Source organism: Pelodiscus sinensis, chromosome 1 (assembly GCF_049634645.1).
Source record: "Pelodiscus sinensis isolate JC-2024 chromosome 1, ASM4963464v1, whole genome shotgun sequence".
NCBI classification, from domain to species: Eukaryota; Metazoa; Chordata; order Testudines; family Trionychidae; genus Pelodiscus; species Pelodiscus sinensis.
This window is the reverse complement of record NC_134711.1, coordinates 112,129,388-112,148,579: the sequence shown is the minus strand read 5'-3', so window position 1 is coordinate 112,148,579 and position 19,192 is coordinate 112,129,388. Positions and strand designations below refer to the sequence as shown.

General features: G+C 44.7%; 1 protein-coding gene across 2 annotated transcripts in view; it reads right to left on the bottom strand.

The window, feature by feature from the left end:
- Positions 1 to 19,192, bottom strand: part of PTPRO (protein tyrosine phosphatase receptor type O) — a 227,356-nt gene that overhangs the window by 13,588 nt on the left and 194,576 nt on the right. Inside the window, exons 17-23 of one of the 2 annotated variants that reach the window (XM_006130258.2) lie at positions 18,116 to 18,199; positions 12,693 to 12,728; positions 10,616 to 10,697; positions 9,510 to 9,600; positions 8,967 to 9,043; positions 3,416 to 3,550; positions 2,348 to 2,470 (exon numbers count right to left, since the gene is read on the bottom strand). In XM_006130258.2, coding sequence (XP_006130320.2) covers positions 2,348 to 2,470; positions 3,416 to 3,550; positions 8,967 to 9,043; positions 9,510 to 9,600; positions 10,616 to 10,697; positions 12,693 to 12,728; positions 18,116 to 18,199 — 628 coding nt within the window. The remainder of the gene's footprint in view (positions 1 to 2,347; positions 2,471 to 3,415; positions 3,551 to 8,966; positions 9,044 to 9,509; positions 9,601 to 10,615; positions 10,698 to 12,692; positions 12,729 to 18,115; positions 18,200 to 19,192) is intronic. The other variant, XM_006130259.2, reaches the window with a different exon arrangement.

The following is a 19,192-nucleotide window of genomic DNA, read 5'->3' as shown; positions in this document are numbered from 1 at the left end:
CTAATGGTTAGAAACCTTTGTCTAATCTCAAGTCTAAACTTCCTACTAGCCAGCTTATATCCATTTGTTCTTGTGTCCACATTGGTATTAAGCTTAAATAATTCCTCTTCCTCTCTGGTATTTATCCCTCTAATATATTTAAAGAGAGCAATCATGTCCCCCCTCAGCCTTCTTTTGGTTAAGGTAAACAAGCCAAGCTCCTTGAGTCTCCTTTCATAAGACAGGTTTTCCATTCCTCGGATCATCCTAGTGGCCCTTCTTTGTACCTGTTCCAGTTTGAATTCATCCTTCTTAAACATGGGAGACCAGAACTGCACACAGTATTCCAAATGGGGTCTCACCAATGCCTTGTATAATGGCACTAACACCTCCTTATCTCTACTGGAAATACCTCGCTTAATACATCCCAAGACCGTATTAGCTTTTTCACGGCCATGTCACAATGGTGGCTCATAGCCATTCTATAATCAACCAGGACTCCGAGGTCCTTCTCCTCCTCCGTTACTTCCAACTGATGTGTCCCCAGCTTATAACTAAAATTCTTGTTATTAATCCCTAAGGGTATGTCTACACTACCACCCGAGTTCGAACTAGGGTGGTTAATGTAGGCAACCGAAGTTGCAAATGAAGCCTGGGATTTAAATATCCCGGGCTTCATTTGCATCTTGCTGGGCGCCGCCATTTTTAAAGCCCCGGTAGCTCGGACTCTGTGCCCGCGGCTACACGCGGCACGGAATAGGTAGTTCGGATTAGGCTCTCTAATCCGAACTACCGTTATTCCCCGGGCTTCATTTGCAACTTCGGTTGCCTACATTAACCACCCTAGTTCGAACTAGGGTGGTAGTGTAGACATACCCTAAATGCATAACCTTACACTTCTCACTATTGAATTTCATCCTATTGCTATCACTCCAATTTACAAGATCATCCAGATCTTCCTGTATGATATCCCGATCCTTTTCTGAATTGGCAATAGCTCCCAACTTTGTGTCATCTGCAAATTTTATCAGGACACTTCCACTTTTGTTGCCAAGGTCAGCGATAAAAAGATTAAATAAAATTGGCCCCAAAACTGATCCCTGAGGAACTCCGCTAGTAACCTTCCTCCAACCTGACAGTTCACCTTTCAATATGACCCGCTGTAGTCTCCCCTTTAACCAGTTGCTTATCCACCTCTCAACTTTCATATTAATCCCTATCTTTTCCAATTCTGTTGTGAACCCTGGCAGAAATCAGACGTGCATGACCGTGTGTTCCCCCAACATGTAGGAAGGTACAGTGCTAGGTACCAAGAGAGGCACGCCCATCCTGGACAGCAACCAGGCTTGGAGGGTGCCGAGCACTGGGCAGGGATAGTAGGATCGCTTGTTCACGCCTTTGTGAGAGAATTGTATGGATGTGCACGTGTGTCACTTCGCCTTGCGTGTGGGGATAGGAGTGCATGTTACCCTTCTCCGTGTGAATGCTAACCCCTTAAAGATAAGCATGTAAATAAAAAGGATCCAACTATGCAGCATTTCTTTTTAATAGGGTCTCCGTCAACTTAAACATTAATTTGAATGTTTGTCTGATTGTTTGATGTTGACCTACATTGTATAAGAGACATTTTTCCATGTGTCCTGTACTCTGCATAGGAAAATATGGTCATCCTAGATGGAATATTATTCATGGATTATACCTGGTTTTAAACAAGAGCATTTCAGGGACATGGGATCAAAAGAATGCCAAGAATAATGTGCAATTACCTCCTTTACAAACAATATTCCTCAACGTCTATATTCTTATTTTCAGGCCCTGAACTGTTTTATTTGAAAAAGGATCATTGTCTGATACACAGGACAAAACCCCTCCAAACCCATTATAATTAATTATTTGTTCTACATTATCATTTAGAAACCCCAGTCATGATCAGGGCCTCATCACACTTTGGGCGGTGCATCAGGTTTACGCTACTGAAGAATCTTCCTGAGAAACTGCAGGTGAGGGCATCATTAGTGCTCCTTTGCACCAAAGCAGCAAGATTCCCAGCCCAGCAATTGTTGCGGGGGATTCTGTAGTGTGAACATGTGTCCGATAGGATCTAGACTAGAGAGAGAATCCTTTTTTGGACCCTACTGTCTGGAGATGCCTGGGATGGAAAGAATTTGGAGAAGGGCCTGAACTAAAACCCTCAGATCAAAATATCCTTCAAATCTGATTTATGAATGTTGTTGCTGGTCCCCCTCTCTCTAACTAACTGCCCCAAAACTCAAGGTCTGAACACTCTGAATTATGTTGCGTGAGAGAGATATGGATCCAAATTTTGCAGGATGGGCTGAGCAACGGAACATCTTTCATTGTCACTTACATAGCTGACTCTGAAGTTTCTATAAGACCAATCCGTTTGCTCCTCCTCAGAAAGCATCTCTACTGTGATGTCTCCGTAAGCAACAGGCTCTTCTGTAAAAGGCCAGTAATGATCACACTTCACCTAGAAGGAAACAAAAACAACAGTACAATCAAATTCAACACAGCACATTTTTACTTGGTGTTTAAACAAGTGAAAAAAGTTGCTTTGAGAGGCCTCTGATGCATATGAGCACATGATTATTATATTAAACATTCAATTTTGAAAAAATGTTTTATTGTCATTATTATTAAAATACTATTGAAAGCTGCATGCCATTTCTATGTATGTTAGTTCTATCCATTTGCACAGATAGCAAAGACAATATATGGGAAACAAATGTGGATCCTACAAATATTATGGCCAACACTGTTGAATTGATTATCACAGCTTTATGAAAGAATAGCTATTACATTGATATCTGTTGTAACAGTGGCACTGGAGACATGCAATACAGCATGTTGTTTTGTTCTCAGTAAATTAGCATTTGACACAATATTTGGAGGCCCGCTTCAATGAAGAGAAATCACTGGTGCCATCTTTAATTTTAGCATTGTTTTGTTCTCTCGCTTGAAACGTGCCAGAACTACAGTTTTAGGAAATAAGCATTTTATTCACCCACAGAAGGGGTACAGCATGGGCTGTGGCAGGTCCTTCATGCTGCCCCAGAAATATGCTGACCTGAAGGGAGAGTAAGAATTCATTTCAGTCTATAGGTGCTGGAGCAGGGTTTGCTGCAGCGCCTCCTGGCTGGAAGTGGGTGCCATTATATACCCGGTTTGCAGTTTGATTCAATGGTTCTCAGTCACCATGCCCAGACAATTCTCTGCCTCTCTGCTGAAACTGCCACTCCACGGGACTACCAGTGCCAATCGTGACAGGAGTTTTTTGTGATGTGGCTACACACCTATAAGGACTTATCTGGGACCATCACACATTTCAGAGATGCCAACCACCAGCTGTCAGACTGACGTGACCACTGAAATTATTTATGTCCTTACAAAATGCACATAGGATTATGTTACCTACCCTTCTTTTTTCATTACACTGAGTGAGCATAACAATGATTTGTGATTTTTGCTGAAGGACCATCTTCCAAAAATCATTCCTTGTCTCTGGTAATGGCCCCTGGGTTGCAATGTATTCCTGTGGTGAGTTATAGCCCTGAAAGACAGATGCAACTTATTAATATACTGCGTTTCATGGACCCTTCGGAACATAAAATTCCCTCGGGACTATATTTACCACATGTTTTTAAAGTTACTTTTTTTTTTTGAACGTATAAGTCCAAAATTCAAAGAGAGCTTTTTTAAAGTAATTCCTAAGATGTGAAGAAGCCTATATAAAGTTTCTTGGTTTGCTGGTTTTCAATCAATGAAAATTAAAAAAAAAATCAAAACATTTCCAAAGAGATTGAGGAGGTTCTTTTACAGAAGAACCTGGAAATTAAAGCGTGTTTAGACAGAAAGTGAAAGTTACCAATGTAAATTCACTGTTCAAAGTTAGCAAAGTGCAAAAAATAAACAGCATAAAAATTAAATGTAACATCAGGGCTGTTTTTAAACAAGGTTTTAATAAATGTAATATCCTGTGAATTCCCAAGTACAATAGCTACACATCCTTATCTTGCCCTGTCCCTCAAATAAATTAAGCAGCACTTCTAGTGAATTAAATTTAATAGAAAAGAAAGAAATGATTCATCCGCTGAATTTTAACCAAGGAAGTTGTGCATAAGTGTTTGCAAGATTAAGATCTAAAGCAGTAAATTACCTGGTAGTATTAGGCCTTAAATAATAGTAAAAGATTACTCTAAAAGTCATAACTTTTTAAAGGTAAAGCCAAGAACAGAGCCATGAAAATAGAAGCTAAGTTTGCACCCCATTTTCCTGTCTTGCTTCCTGTGCATTTTAACTGTACCTGTGTCAGGGCTGTTCCTCACTCTGGCACTCTGAGTGCAGAAGGTGGGGGCTCACAAAGACTTTAAATATACCTTGCTTCTAAGGCTCTGGTTACAACCCCTCTCCCCCCTGCCAGCCACAGATTCGCTGACTTGGTACGGGGGTAGCTGCCACCGTCAAGTGATTTTCTCTCTAAAACCTAGCGTAAACACTTGAATTCTCCCCCAGGGGTACCCAAAGCTTTTTTGTTCCAAAAGAGCTTAAAAAAAAGAAAAAAAGAGAAAAACAAGCTGCAGTCTCTGGTAAATGACCCCTAAGTCTCAGGCAGGCAAATACACACACAAGTCCCTGTTACTCTCAAGGACACAAGAATCAAATCATCATCTTCGGAAGTGATTTTCATTACAAAAAACGATATATTCGATAAAGCATACTTGGCTGCTAGATGTTCGAGTATGTCTACACTACAGCGCTAATTCGAACTAACTTATTTCGAATTAGTTAATTCGAAATAAGTTAATTTGAAATAACGCATCTAGACCCAAAAACTAATTTGAATTAGCGTTTCGCTAATTCGAACTAGCACATCCATGGGACGCTGGGTCACATATAAGGGCAGCTGAAACCGGTTCCGGCAGGGCATCAGGTCAGTAGTTGCTTTGTGTGGCTGCTGTCTGAGGCTCGTGCTTAAAGGGACCCCCCCGGACAGCCGGTTCTCAGCTTTTCCACTTGCTTGCCTACCTCACCAAGGGACAGCAAAGCATTTTCCTCTCCGCCTGCCTGTGTCGGTGGTTCCCATTGGGGACGCCGCCACAATTGGCACCATGGAGCCAAAGCTCACCTTGGGCATGCTGCTCCAGTTTTTGGACTTGCTGCTGCAAGCCTGCCAGCAATGACTGGAGGCTGCCTGGCACCGTCTGGTGCACGTCAGCCCCCTGCCTTTCCCCCTGGCCTCCCTGGGGGCCGTGGAGGAGCCGCAGCAGCGCCAGGACACCAGCATGCCCCGCCGCATCTGGAATCTGGACAGCAGCAGCGACTAGTGGGACCACATCGTCCTGGAGTGCTGGGGAGACCAACAGTGGACCCAGAACTTCAGGATGAAGAAGGACACCTTCCTGGAGCTCTGCGAGTGGCTCACCCCTGCTCTTCTGTGACGGGACACTCGCGTGAGACCCGCCATCCCCCTCCAGAAGTGTGTGGCCATCGCCCTGTGGAAGTTCTCCATGCCGGACAGCTACCGATCCGTCGGGAACCAGTTCGGCGTGGGAAAATCCACCATCAGAGCAGTGCTCATGCAGGTTCAGCACTCATCGGCCACTGGGCCAGGGGGAGGAGGGCTGCAAGGAGAGGATGGGCCGCCCCAGGGAAAATGGCGGGGGAGGAGGCGAAAGTGTCCTGCATGGGAGGGTTCAGTCTGTCCCGGCTGTACTACACTCTGCCCTTGGCGGTCAGGATCGCAGCGGGGGTTGCTTCCGGGTGTGGGGCGCGGGGCAGTGCCAGTGAACGAACACTCTCTGCCACACGGGTGCCCCAGTGATTCGCGGTTTGGTGTGTCTCTCTGCAGGTGGTCAAGGCCATCAACCGGGTGCTGCTCCGCAGGGTGGTCCGCCTCACCGATCTGGACGTGGTCATCCAGGGGTTCGGCGCCCTTGGCTTCCCCAACTGCGGGGGGGGCATCAACGGGACGCACATCCCCATCCATGCTCTGGACCACCAGGCCTCCCTGTATATCAACCGCATGGGGTACTTCTCCGTGATCCTACAGGCCGTGTCTGACCACTGGGGCCAGTTCATGGACATAAATGTGGGCTGGTCCGGCAAGGCACATGACAGTAGGGTGTTCTGCAATTCCTCCATGTGCCAGAGGCTGCAGGCCGGGACCTTCTTCCCCGACCACCACATCAGGGTCGGGGACGTGGACATGCCCATCTGCCTGGTGGGGGATGTGGCCTACCCCCTATAGCTCATGAAGCCGTACATGGGACACCTCAGCCCTTCCCAGCAAGCCTTCAATGCCAGGCTCACCAGGACCCGCATTGTAGTGGAGGGGGCCTTCGACCAACTGAAAGCATGCTTTAGGTGCCTCCTCACCCGCCTCGATCTCGCCAAGCACAATATCCCTCCCGTGGTAGCAGCATGTTGTGTGCTGCACAATTTATGTGAGCAGGAGGGGGAGGCTTTCCTGCCAGCCTGGATGGCTGAGGCTGACTGCATGGTTGGCCAGTACGTGCAGCCCCGCACCACCACCATCCAGGAGGCCCAGCGGGGGGCCGTCCAGATCCGGAAAGCCCTGCGGGAGAGCTTCCAGGTGGAGGAGGAGGACTGAACTCTCCCAGCATGCCCCACTGGGGCCTTCTTCCACCCTCCTCTCTTTCCCCTCCCTAACCCTCCTTCCTAATGTAAAATAAAAACACCTGTTTTGCCAAAAAAAAAAAATCTCTTTATTGTACATAACTGGGGTGGGAGAAGGGAGGAATGAGGGTGGGAGAGGGGAGGGGGAAACCTGGGAGGAGGGAGCTGGAAGGGGAAGGAAGGAGAGGAAGGGAAGGGAAAGCTCAGGGTTGGGGGTCCTGCTGGCTCTTCCGTCTCACAGCACTGCGGATGCAGGGGCTTCGGGGGGGAGTGGGTGTGGAGGGTGGGGCAGGAGGGACGGGGGGTGCGGAGGAAGCGGGAGGGGGAGCAGGAGTGGGAGGAGGAGCAAGAGCTGGGGCGGCTGCAGGGGCTGGAGCAGGAGGAGGCAGGAACCTGTCCACCAGGGTCTGGAGGTAATCTCTGAGGGCATGGCTCTGCTCCTCCAGCACCTCCAAGCTCCGCTGCCACAGCTGCAGCCACAGGTCCTCCCGGACCCAGCGGTCCTGGGTGCAGAGCTGGTGCTCCATTAGCCGCAGGTGCTGCCGCTGGTAGTCCTCCTGGTTCCTGGTGCGCCTGCTGGCCCGGATGCGAGTGGCTGTTGCAGGAGGGGTGGTGTGCCCTGCAGTCCCAGGTGCTGCGGCTGTGGTGAAACAAGAGCAGTGGTCAGTTCTCCTTGGGGACACGGTGGGTGAAACTGTGTGGGGAACGGGCAAGGCGATGTCAGCGTGTGGGGAACGGGCCAGGGCCCCTGCATGACACCCAGCTGCTGCTCCATGGTGGGCAAGGCCCAGGCGCACGGTCCCTGGGCTCCCTCATCCCCCCCCCATACACATAAGGGGAGCATGACGGCACTCACATGTGGAGCCCTCCCCGGCCTCGGACGACACAGCCGATGTGCTCTGTGGGGTGCCTTGGGGGTCCTGGGTCGGCTTCTTGCAGGCTCCTGGCTCTCGGCATCCTCCTCCTCTGTGTCAAGGACAGGTCCCTCTGCCTCGGGGTTGATCACCACCCGGGGGGGCACGGACTGGGTGAGCCCCCAGGATGCAGTCCAGGGCCTCATAATGGGGGCAGACCTCTGGGTCAGCCCCTGGCTGGGAGGCCCTGGAGTAGGCCTGCTGCAGGTCCTTAATCTTGCAGCGGACCTGCTCCCGGGTCTGCATGTGGCCTCTGGTGGCCAGACTGGCAGCCCTGCAGCTGTAGACAGCCACGTTCCTGTGCCTAGTGCGGAGATCGTGGATGTTGGAGGCCTCCCCTCAAACCTCAATGAGGTCCACGATCTCCGCACTAGACCAGGCGGGCGCCCGCCTTTTGCGGCCCTGGGCTGGCTCCTGGGGGCCGCCATGCTGGGTGGCAGCGGGTGGCTGGCTCATGCCGTGCCAGGTGCAGGGTCTGCTGGCTGGGTGCTGGCAGGCTTGCAACTGGCACAAGCACTGTAGCCAGACCGTGCCCCTTTACGAGCTCCGGGGCTGGGAGGAGGACAGTAGAGTTTCCCTGGTTTGGCCCAGAGTGGCCACCAGGGCAACCTGGGAAGGGCTAGCCTTCAACTAGTTCAAATTAAGTGGCTACTCAGCCCTTAATTCGAACTACGGCTGTTAGTTCGAATTAACTTTGTAGTGTAGACATACCCTTACAGAGCAACTAAAGAAAACAAATTAAAACACAGAAAATCTCTTGAAACAATTCTTAGATGGTAAATGGGTAGGACAGGCATAGATTGACACAGATTAGCTCAAACGAAACAACAAAATAAAAAAAATACCCTGATCACAACTAGATTCACTTTTTCCCTTTACTTATTCATGATATTCTCTTGGTTTAAATCATTCTGTGCGTCTCAACTCCTGGTTTAATCCTTCCACACAAAGAAAGAAGGCAAAGTATCTCATCCAGTTTAAATGTTAGCACTCTCTCTCGATTGGGTCTTCTGGTCCCTTGCCAACACCCTTGCTACCTACCTTACTTTAACCTCTTAGTCACTGGGTGCTGGTCAGCACTCCTCCTATCCATTGCAACCTGTATCTCTGGTTCACTGTCTTCATTCCAATAGATTAAAATATTGGGGGGGGGGGACTTTTAGCTGTGTGCCCATCCCAAAATTTCCTCCCAACTATAAAAGTATGCACATAACTTTTAGTGATGCTATGGCAAAATGTAAACAAAACAGGTTTATGGACAGGTGCAAAGTGCTCTTCACTGAAGGCAAAATTAATGACATTTTTTAAAAAGTCACCAAATTGCTAGGAATTTTACCTCACCCACCCCCACTTCCTTTGTAATATTTCCCTACTAAGAACATTAATCCTCAGGTTAATTTGAGTCTTATCACTTACAGGAATATAGTTGGCATTGATATAGTCTGAACCTTCTTCTTCATTCATTGAAACTAATCTGACACGACTAAAGTCATCTGTGAAAAGAAGAAGAAGAAAGGGGCAGCTTGAGAAAAATGAGGGAGGTTTTTAAATAATCTCTTAAAATCCTGAAACACAATTACACGCTCTCCAGCATAGTTAAGGCAAAACCACATAGTGCCAACATGTCATATGAATAAGTAATGCCCAGTTCGCACTGTATGGGCATGGCTTCATTACTGCTGCAAGAGTCTTCACGGTTGGGTCTCTTTGGATCTCATTAAATCACGAGGAAAAAAAGTTGATAGCGGCTCAGCAGTAGGAATGACCTACAGTCATAACAAATATAAAACACAGAGCTTCATCCTTTCAAAACTAAGACCTATTTCTCTCCAAAGACAGCTTTTAAAACAAGCTTTTATCTGCTGGAAAGCCTGCATCAAGCCCACAATTAAAATGCTTCTTCCCCTCTGCCGCACTCCCAGATGGACCCTCGGAGGAGTCTGAATCTATTGTACTTACATGGCAGTATATTTGTGTAGCGATTTTTACATCGATTCATGGGAAGGTCAGCAGCAAAATGGGGTATGTCAATCCCAATCAGTTTTAGCTCCTATTTATGACAGAAGAGAAAATGTTGCAATTAAAAATTAACACCTGAAACATCGGTGACAGATGCCTTCAGGGGGTGAGGATACTCAGAAGGACATGGAGGGGACATGCGGCAGTATCCCATTTAGCAATTACAATTTTGACAGAAGAAGCAGGGTGCACCTCCCAAGTGCTACCATGAGTCACCTATGACCTAAAAATAATGGCTTGGAATAATGCTCCACAAAATGGACAGACTTACAGACCAAAGCATTTTGATGAGGCACAGCAAGTTTCTTTATTTATGGACACTGCAAATATTACAGTGTGGCTCATGCCCAGGCAACTACTTCTAAGAGTGGGAGGGAAGTCTAGTTCCCATGCCCATTCAACCTTTGGCTGCCCTGATGAAACGTCATTATATTTTTCAATTACTGTCACCGAAGTTGGTGATTTTGTTCTGATCTACCCAACTCACTCCACATAGAACATTAGCACTGGATGGAACTTTGAGAGATCATCAAGTCCAATCCCCCGCCCTCACAGCAGGACCAAGCACCATCTAGACCAGTCTTGACAGGTGTTGGCCACTGAAGAGCTAAGAAATGGTGGCACTATCTGAGCTAGATAAAAGTAATATTTCTTCAATTATCTACAACTCACAGCAGGGTGAAGTCCTATCCCTATCAAGTCAAATAGAGTTTCGCCACCAAGATCAACAGATCGGAGACTCCACCCAGCATTTGCAGTTCCCTTTTGTCTTCACTTGACAACCTTGCTTTTTTAGCACTGGGGAAATAAACTAATCAGACAAGACCATGTATGCCCAGTAATCTGTCCCTTTACTTCTAAAAGATTTGGCTGGCACCAATGCCATTTTTCATTTTGTCAATTTAGGCTGCCACATGGCCTTTGCTAGAACAGAGATATGGATCCGAACACCACAACCATACCACCCATCTAGTTCTTTCAGGTTTTCAAAAGAAGTAATCCAATTTGGGAGTGGTAGCCAAGAGGAATTGTCTTCATATACATACCTCAAATTGCAGAGAAAATTTATAATCTGAATCTTTGGCCATATCCTTGATGTAGCTGTCAAAGTCATCCAACTGGACAGGGCTTGTCAAAAAACACATGGGAAAGAAATTGTTTTGGTTTTGGGTACTAACAATTCACTAATCTGTATTTTTAACATATATTAAGTCATTATACCTGGGACAAAGCTTGCAAAAAAGCCTGAAACTTATGTACCTGAAATGTGACACATAGGCTACGTCTAGACTACGCGTAGGATTCGAAAGAGGATATGCAAATTCCGCGGGAATTTTCATATCTTCTTCCGATCTCACTTTCAAAAGTAGAGCTTTCGAAAGTGAAAGTAGTCGTGATGCGGCTTTTTCGGCACACCCTCCCCTTTTTCGAAAAGCCACTCTTCCTCTAAAAATGAGGTTTACGTGGCTTTTCGAAAAAGGGAGTGGGGTTTGACGAAAAAGCCACGTCCCGACTACTTTCACTTTCAAAAACAGAGCTTTTGCATATCCCACAGAATTTGCATATCCTCTTTCGAATCTTCCATGTAGTCTAGACGAGCCTATACTGGCTGACGACTCATTTACCTGTGATTACATATAAGTGTATTGTAGCCATGTAGGCAACTGCAGCTAGTAGAATAAAATCTACCTGCATCATTAAGCTAAATTCTGAAGTCCATCATGAAGCAAAGTTCCCACTGGCTTCAGTTTGAATTTGGTCAGTTTTAGGATCCAGGATTTGGCCCACTGACAATGAAACATAGAAGTGAGTCAGGAGAGCCGTCACCCTTCCTCAGCTCCAGCCTTTCACATCAAACAGTTTCAAAGGGGGCCGTCTAGCTATAGCTGTGACTGGATTTTCCATTTCTATTAAAAATGAGTCTGGGAGAGCAGATTTGCAACCCAATTCTAAATCCCACTAGAGTTCATATCCAAGGTTTTTGTTCTGGTCATCTCTAATTGCAACACATTGGCATTCACTCCTGAATGGCAGCAAAAGCAGCTCATTTAAACCGCCCTAGTGGCACATATAAATCCCTTTTGTACAGGGGAAACTATCTGGTAAAAAGATATTTTTAAATTTCACCTGCACCGTAATCACGCAAGTTATTAATAGGTTACATTGGTGGGTCCTTTTGGAAACAGGCCTCAATTTGAGTCAGAGAAGGCTTGTGAAGTTTAAAAAAAAATGTAAATTTCAGCCCCAGAGCAGCAATTATTTTCATGGCTAGCTTTGAAAGGTTCAGGTGTTTGCCATCAGAAGCCAAATTCTACTCTAGGATAAGTGGGCACAATGTCCATTGACAATAACGTTGCACAGACATATTGGCCCAGATTTATCAACAGACATAAACTGGCCTAGTTTTATTGACTCTAAAAGAGGTAAGTCTGTTTGCCCCAGATGAGGATCAGGCCCTAAATTTAGAGAAAAGAATGCATCATTAGATTAACACCTTATACAATGAAATACAAGCATACAGTTTCCCTTGCGCAATTATCATGTTTTAATTTAGAAACTACTGAAGCATGTACAGAATAATCAGTTCATTTATTTGGAAGCAATATGCCACCAAGGATCTTGTTGTTTAACTCCAGATAATTACTCCTGTTTACCTGTTTAAAATTAATGATCTAATGTACAAGCAGCACCTGCCCTTAGAGCCTGATATCAAGAAGGAAACAGCACTATGAACAAATACATTCAAGTTTTTTTTTTACAGTTTGTCATTTTTAAACAAGAAAAGGCCTTGTTAGAATTGCTAACTTAGTATAATTGATCTTTCCCCAGTGATTAATTTTCTATCAGTCAGGAGCTCCTTTGCCATAATCTATCTGTTGAAAAGATAAAACAAAACACAGGGTACTCTTGATTGAGTGTAATTATCTGTTGCCATGTGCTTCCAGACATCTCTTGCTACAATCTCTCTGGAGGTATTTACCAGAAAGAAGTATATTTATCTCTATAACTACAACACCACTATTCAGTAAGCTTCATATTTCCTATACAGTAGTTATTATTCAGTCTAGTTTGTCTATCGATTTTTTTTAAATATTATTTAAAAATAATAAAAAAGTCACCTACTTGGTCAGCTTCCTCTTCTTTAGTCCATTTTTACTCCTGTAATAAAGACAAACACAGCTTTTTTCCAATATAACTCATCATTTGAACTTGATTAAAAATTAGTCCCATTGTCAACATTGAAAATGGGTAGATTTTCTGATCTGCATAATATTTGTGTCAGGTGTGTGGCTGGAAACCTGACCTCTTTGAAGTCAATTGCAAATTAGCCTGCTACATCCTCTTTATGCATTATAGCATCAAGTTCCAACAGTCACCTGTGCTCTGTACCTGCCTCATCTGGTCCTACCTCCCCATGAAAGCTAGCCACCTTCCATACAGGTAAAAGAAACACAAGGGACTGATATTATGCATGGCCCTAACTGGTGTGCAAGGATTGGAAGTTGCTTGTAACCTACTTTCCTCTTTCCAAATACAGGTGATACTAAGAAAATCTAGCCTGTACATGAAATTTAATATACGCTACTTAATCAGAGTAAGAAATTATTTCCTGCTTCCACAGAGAAGACAATGACAAATATCCTAGAGATTTCAACAGGAATACGAAATGAGTGGATTAAACAAGGTAATCTTTAAGAAATGGAAACAAAAAGTGCAGCATACTAACCACTATCATATGTTACATAAAGTTCCAGACAAGGAGTCCTGGCTCACATTTGTCTGAAAATATCTCTAATATGTGACAGCCCTACACACTAAAGAAGACCCGAACAAGAGGTCTGTATAAGCTCGAAAGCTTGTCTCTCTCACCAACAGAAGTTGGTCCTATAAAAGACATTATCTCACCCACCTTGTCTCTCTCTCTTTCTATTATCTACTGCTTACCTCTGAAGAGGCTAAAATAACAGAGAGCTGGAACAATGTTAACAAGTCAGATTGCAAGTCCAAATGACCACATCCTGAATTAGTAGTAGGTGCAGTCAAATGAACTATTGATAATGTCTGCTGAGATAATCAGACAGATAAAACTGACAAAGGCCCATTAGAAGTGACAAATACTTTGTCTGGGCCTTTAATGATCTGTTCTCAAGTATGGCTGACTACAATAAAATATTTTGATGATTTTTTAAAAACAAATTCAAAATGTTTAAAAAATAAAATCCATACTTTGATATTTTCAAAATATGTTTTGTAATAGCAATGAAAATACACAGGAAATGGGAAAAAAGGACAAATTTAAGTGTGTTCTCATATTTTCTCCAGAGGAATAAAGAGAAGGGAGAGGGAGTTTAAAAGGGGGGGGGGGGCAAAAAGAGTTAGAGGAAGGAGAAAAACACTTCAGAAAGTCAGAACTTCCTTTTTCGGGATCAAAACAAAATTTTGGAATGAGTTTCTAAACAATCATTTTTTCATAAAACAACAAAACAGCCCGCTCTCACTGCAGCAGCTTGGGGCCAGGTGAGAAGCAATTCTCCATGGCTGCTGAAGCTGCAGCAGACATAGCTGGCGGAAGGAGAGAGGTGCATATCCCTGGTTGGGGCAGGTCCAGGTTTCATCTGCTCCTGCACTCCTCACCCGGAATAAGGATTGCAGCACATGAGCGTCCCTTCGCTACTTGAGGAAGGGGAACAGCCAGCAGTGTTCTCATACTAATTGGGGAAGGAGAGCTTCAGCCTCCTCGCCCTGCCTAAAGGACACCTGGGAGGAGTCAGGCTCAGATCTCGGGCACTGCTAGAGTGGTGGGGCACCCTCAGACAGCTGTTTTCACCTGCCTGGTGATTCTGTCTCTTTTCTGTATGGATTCATGAGAAGCAATCCCATTCCACGCACATCCCATTTTCCTGGCTCAACAAAACTTTACCTTAGTTTAAGTTATGATGAAAGAAAGCTGTATACTGAATTTGGTGGTCCTAGTTCTTATCATTTAGGAAGAGTTCTTGAGCAGACAGACACACACAAACTCTCTCAACTATATAGCACTGTACATAGTGTGTCTATGCCAAAGGTGGGCAATAATTTTCACAGGGGGCCCACTTAATGAATTTTGGTACATGGTCATGGGCCGGCTCCACCCCTGGAAGGGGCAGGGCCTGGAGTGGAGGGGGGCAGGGCTGGGGAGTAGCATCCCGCCACAGTTGACTGGGGCCAAGGGCTTTGAATTAAAGACATAGCAAAGGGCTTGTGGATCCCAGCCCTGCCGCTACCGTGTACCTGGCAGCTGCCTCGGGTTACTGTGGCTATTTAAAGGGCTCACAATGACAGACCCTGGTGCGATGGCACTGCAAGTGTGAGCCAGGAGTCACTGAAATAGGATCCTGCTGTCTGAACCACTGCCTGGAAATTTGGTGGTGTGGGCAGCAGGATATGAATAGAAAGCAGCCAGAAGCAGACCATGGACCAGATCAAAGTGTTAGGCAAGCTGGATCCATCCCCTGAGCTGCATCTTGCCCTGGACTATGCTACTAACATTTCTACACTAGTGTGGAACAATTACTAAGATAATGGGATATATTGTAGTACAATCGAACATGAACTATTTGCGATTTAGACACAGACACATGTGGACCTGGACTACACCCATGCCCTTGAAACATTTATTTTATACCTAAATGGTAGTTTTGCCAGAAATGTCTTAAAATGAATTAATCCAGGTGACCCCAAATACAACTTTTGTTATCCCTTGTGACGAGGGTAAAACTGAAAGCTCAGCATAGAGGATAAATGAAAAAAGAAAAAGCATGAAGTGCTGCCAGTGATGCGAGTGCTTCTAAGAAACCTCCTCCAAGCAACACTTCAACAGGTACGTAAAACAGATCTGTACCTCATGAGACAAACAGAAAATATTTATTAAGCTTTCAGAATCTCAAGTGCCCATTGTTACTTTGCATTGCACTGGCCCGCTGAGTGTTCACAAATATAACCAAACTTCACGTAAAACAAGGATGCTTGAAACAACAGAATTAATTTTACGTTGGTAGTCCATTTGCATTATAGATGTCACTCTGAAGGCCTGATTCTCCACTGTGCTGCATTTTGCATGGTCACTGACTCAGGATGAAGAATACTACCATCCTGATTCAATAGCTTGTTACACCCACTTTGGACTGGTGTAAATGACAACACAAAGCATAGATGCTGGAACTCGGGGTGCTGAGGGTGCTGCCACATTCCCAGCATAAAGTGGTTTCCATTATATACAAGGTTTACAGTTTGTTTCCATGGCTCTCAGTACACCCATTATTCAAACTGTTTCTGCACCCCGACACAAGGGGCAGGTCAGTGGAGTTCCAGGCCCTGCATGATTTTTGGAGGGTTTGATCCTGCTCTTATAGACACTAAAGGCAAAACTCCTGAACTTAACTGGACTCTCTCTCGAGGAATCAAGAAGTTTTCTTTATCTAGATCCAATTCCAAATTAGGTGATTGCTCTTAAATAGGCAACACAACCAGAGATGATAATTTGTTTCTATAGTTCTTGCACAATATATTCTTTTGACTAACTTAACTGGGCGCTGATACTCTACACAAAAATGGCTACCATTCTGGCAAAAGATTTCAACAGCAACAACAAGAGAGAGAGAGAGCCATTCTCTTAATTTTACCAAAGAGCAGAGGCATCACTTTGATTTTAGACTTGGAGGGGCACAGGGGCACAAACTCCTACCCAGTAAGTAAAAATGTCTTGGTGAAATCTTAGTATGTTATAGGCAAGCTACAGACATAGCGGGGGGAGGGGGGTGTCCATGTTATGGCTGTTTATAAATACAGTTAAAGGTGTAGGAGAGGATTATAAGACAGGGTTGTAAAAAGCCTGTTGGATCTAAATACATTGATTTGCCATTTATCAAAACCACCAATGATTTATTAATCATTTATAAATGGAACCTTAAGAGAAAGTACGACCCATTTATTGGGGTTGGGGAGAGCTAGTTCAAAGCATTCACTGTACAAATTCGGGGCCAGTTTTTGCTCCTGCTAGGAAAACTCCTGTTGACTTTGGTGCAATATGACTGCCCTACAAGTGAGGAAGGATTGTCTGGGCTTACCAGAGGAGGAGAGCTCTGCTTCATGGCTGAGGGGAGGGGACAAGGCAGTAATGAGGTCAGACTGCTGCAAAGAGGTGAACATCAGGCAGTTTGAAGCACTGACTCACTGCCTCAAGAATGTGAGGTCCAAAAGGTACATGTACCCCATGGGGGAAGTCTCAGTTACACACAGCAGGCAAAGGCAGTACCCATCTCCCTCCTCTAGTGAAGGCAAATATAAGGTTGGGTTTTTAAATTAATGGAGATTGTCTATCTCCTAGAACTGGAAGGGACCTTGAAATGTCATTGAGTCCAGTCCCCTGCCTTCACAGCAGGACCAAGTACCACCCCTGACAAATTTTTGCCCCAAATGGCCTCCACAAGGATTGAACTCACAATCCTGGGTTTAGCAGGCCAATACTCAAACCACTGAGCTATCCCTCCCTCCCAGGTCAGGACCTCCTGTGGGCAGCATGCTAGTCCCTCCTTTTTAAGGGGGCTGGGAAAGATTTTTTCCCCACACCACTGGATTGGCTTTGGTGGAGTGAGATTTTTTTCACCTTCCCCACAGCAAGGACCAGGGAGAGCCTTTTTGGACAAGAAGAAAAGGTGGATGGCCATATGTCACGACTTATTTCATAAGGTTGGGCGGATGTTCAGTGCAGGTACACCATAGGGAAGGCATCCAAGAACCAGATAAATGGCTGGGTAAAGGACTTAAAAGGAGGTACTGGATAAGGGAACAGGATGCGGGAGGGGTCTTAGGAACTCCTCTGATTAGGCGTCAACTTCCCCTCATTCCCGTTTTCACTGAACCCCTTAACTCTCCTAACAAAGGTGATGTATGGTAAGGTCCAAACCATTGGTTGACTGGGGGTCCTGGATGGAAATCAAGGGGGGAAGGTGGAGCCCTGAGTAATGATTTATAGTAATGCTGATTGACCTACAATGTACATTTTATCTGCCGGACAGTCCCAGATACCTAATAAAGTTGTGGCCTGATTAAAACCCATATCAAGTGTCTCCTGTCCCTTCTTTGGTGTACCCAGACAAAGACAGCACCTTTAAAAACAAATGGTTTGTTTAGGATTTACACAGATGGGCTAACACCAAGCAATTAGTAAGAGGAGACAGCAGCTGAAATCAACATCAGGCAATCAGCAAGTGGGTTTGTAATAAAGTGAGAAAAGTTGCATAGGGACAATAATGAAGTGTGTGAGAGTGACCACTACAAGATTTCCTGCAACAAAATGAATAGGAGCATAAACAAGAAAAAAGTGGTAGAAGCAGGTAGCATGAATTTTGATACACACACAGTCTCCATTCCACATTATAGCACATGAAAGTTATTGTAACTTCAAGAACTTCCAGCCTTTCAAAACAAAAGGACACATTTTTCATGTATTAGGAAATTAATATGGTTTAGTTATTGCATAGGAGAAAACAAGTAAAATCACTTACCAAGGATTAATATAAAATGCCAAAAGATAATCAGTCCAGAGGCATGAGGGTAGCAGAGTTAGGAAAGCAAATACACTTCTACGCCTGTGAGCATTAATAGATAACATACATAAACATGAAAAAAAAGTGAGGAGAGTTAGTAAGACAAACTAAACTCAGAAGACCAGTCAATTGCATAGTAGAGGCTAGGTAATAGGATAAAAAAAATCCTGTTACTCTATTAAACATGAAAATTATTAGATTCCATGGCACTGGTATTGTATGAGCATGCACCCTGTGTAGTAATTTACATGTGTTCAAAGGGAGTTTAAAATTGTACACAACCAGATGGGGAGCATTTTACAGTTGTGCAAATAACCACACTGAGTGCAATGTAGTGAAGATTTAAGACCAATATTTTAAAGCAATGCTAATGGATGTGCCTAAAGTCAGCAAGGTGCTTTTAAAATCCCACCCGCAACCGTATCATTTATACTGCTTTAGTTTATGGTATTCAGGGTATGTGTTTTATTTTCATCTTAGTATAATTCTTTTACATCATGAATTTGCAGGACTTGTTTTGGTAAGTTGTCCCACTGGTGTCAGGGGGACATGCGTATGAATGTCAAAGGATCAGGTTCATATACCCTATTAGTCTGTTGAGTCAGATTTCTACAAATGACTATGAAACCTGTGGAAAGGCAATACCACTAACAGACAATATCAAGCCGTAAATAGCTAGTATGCATTATTCCCTAAGGTTTGCAGCAAAGATTTGTTTATTCTTTTGCTAAACTTGGTTTATTTCCGTTGTTTCTGTAGGAAATTATTTAAGCTAAATTTTACTACAATTAAATACAAGTTTTAGGTACAAAAAAAATGGTAACATTTACAGTTATCTGTTACGGACCAAACTGCCCTCTGAGTTACACAGGTGCGAGGGTGTGTGGGGGGGAAAAGAGGGGAAATAGAACTTCTGGGTCCCTGGGCCAGATGGTGGTGGGGTCCTGGCTTCATCCTCTCGGAAGGTGCAGGGCCTCAGGCAGAAGGGGGAGCACTGCAGCAGCCAGTCCTTAGCGCCTCACCATCTACCCTCCC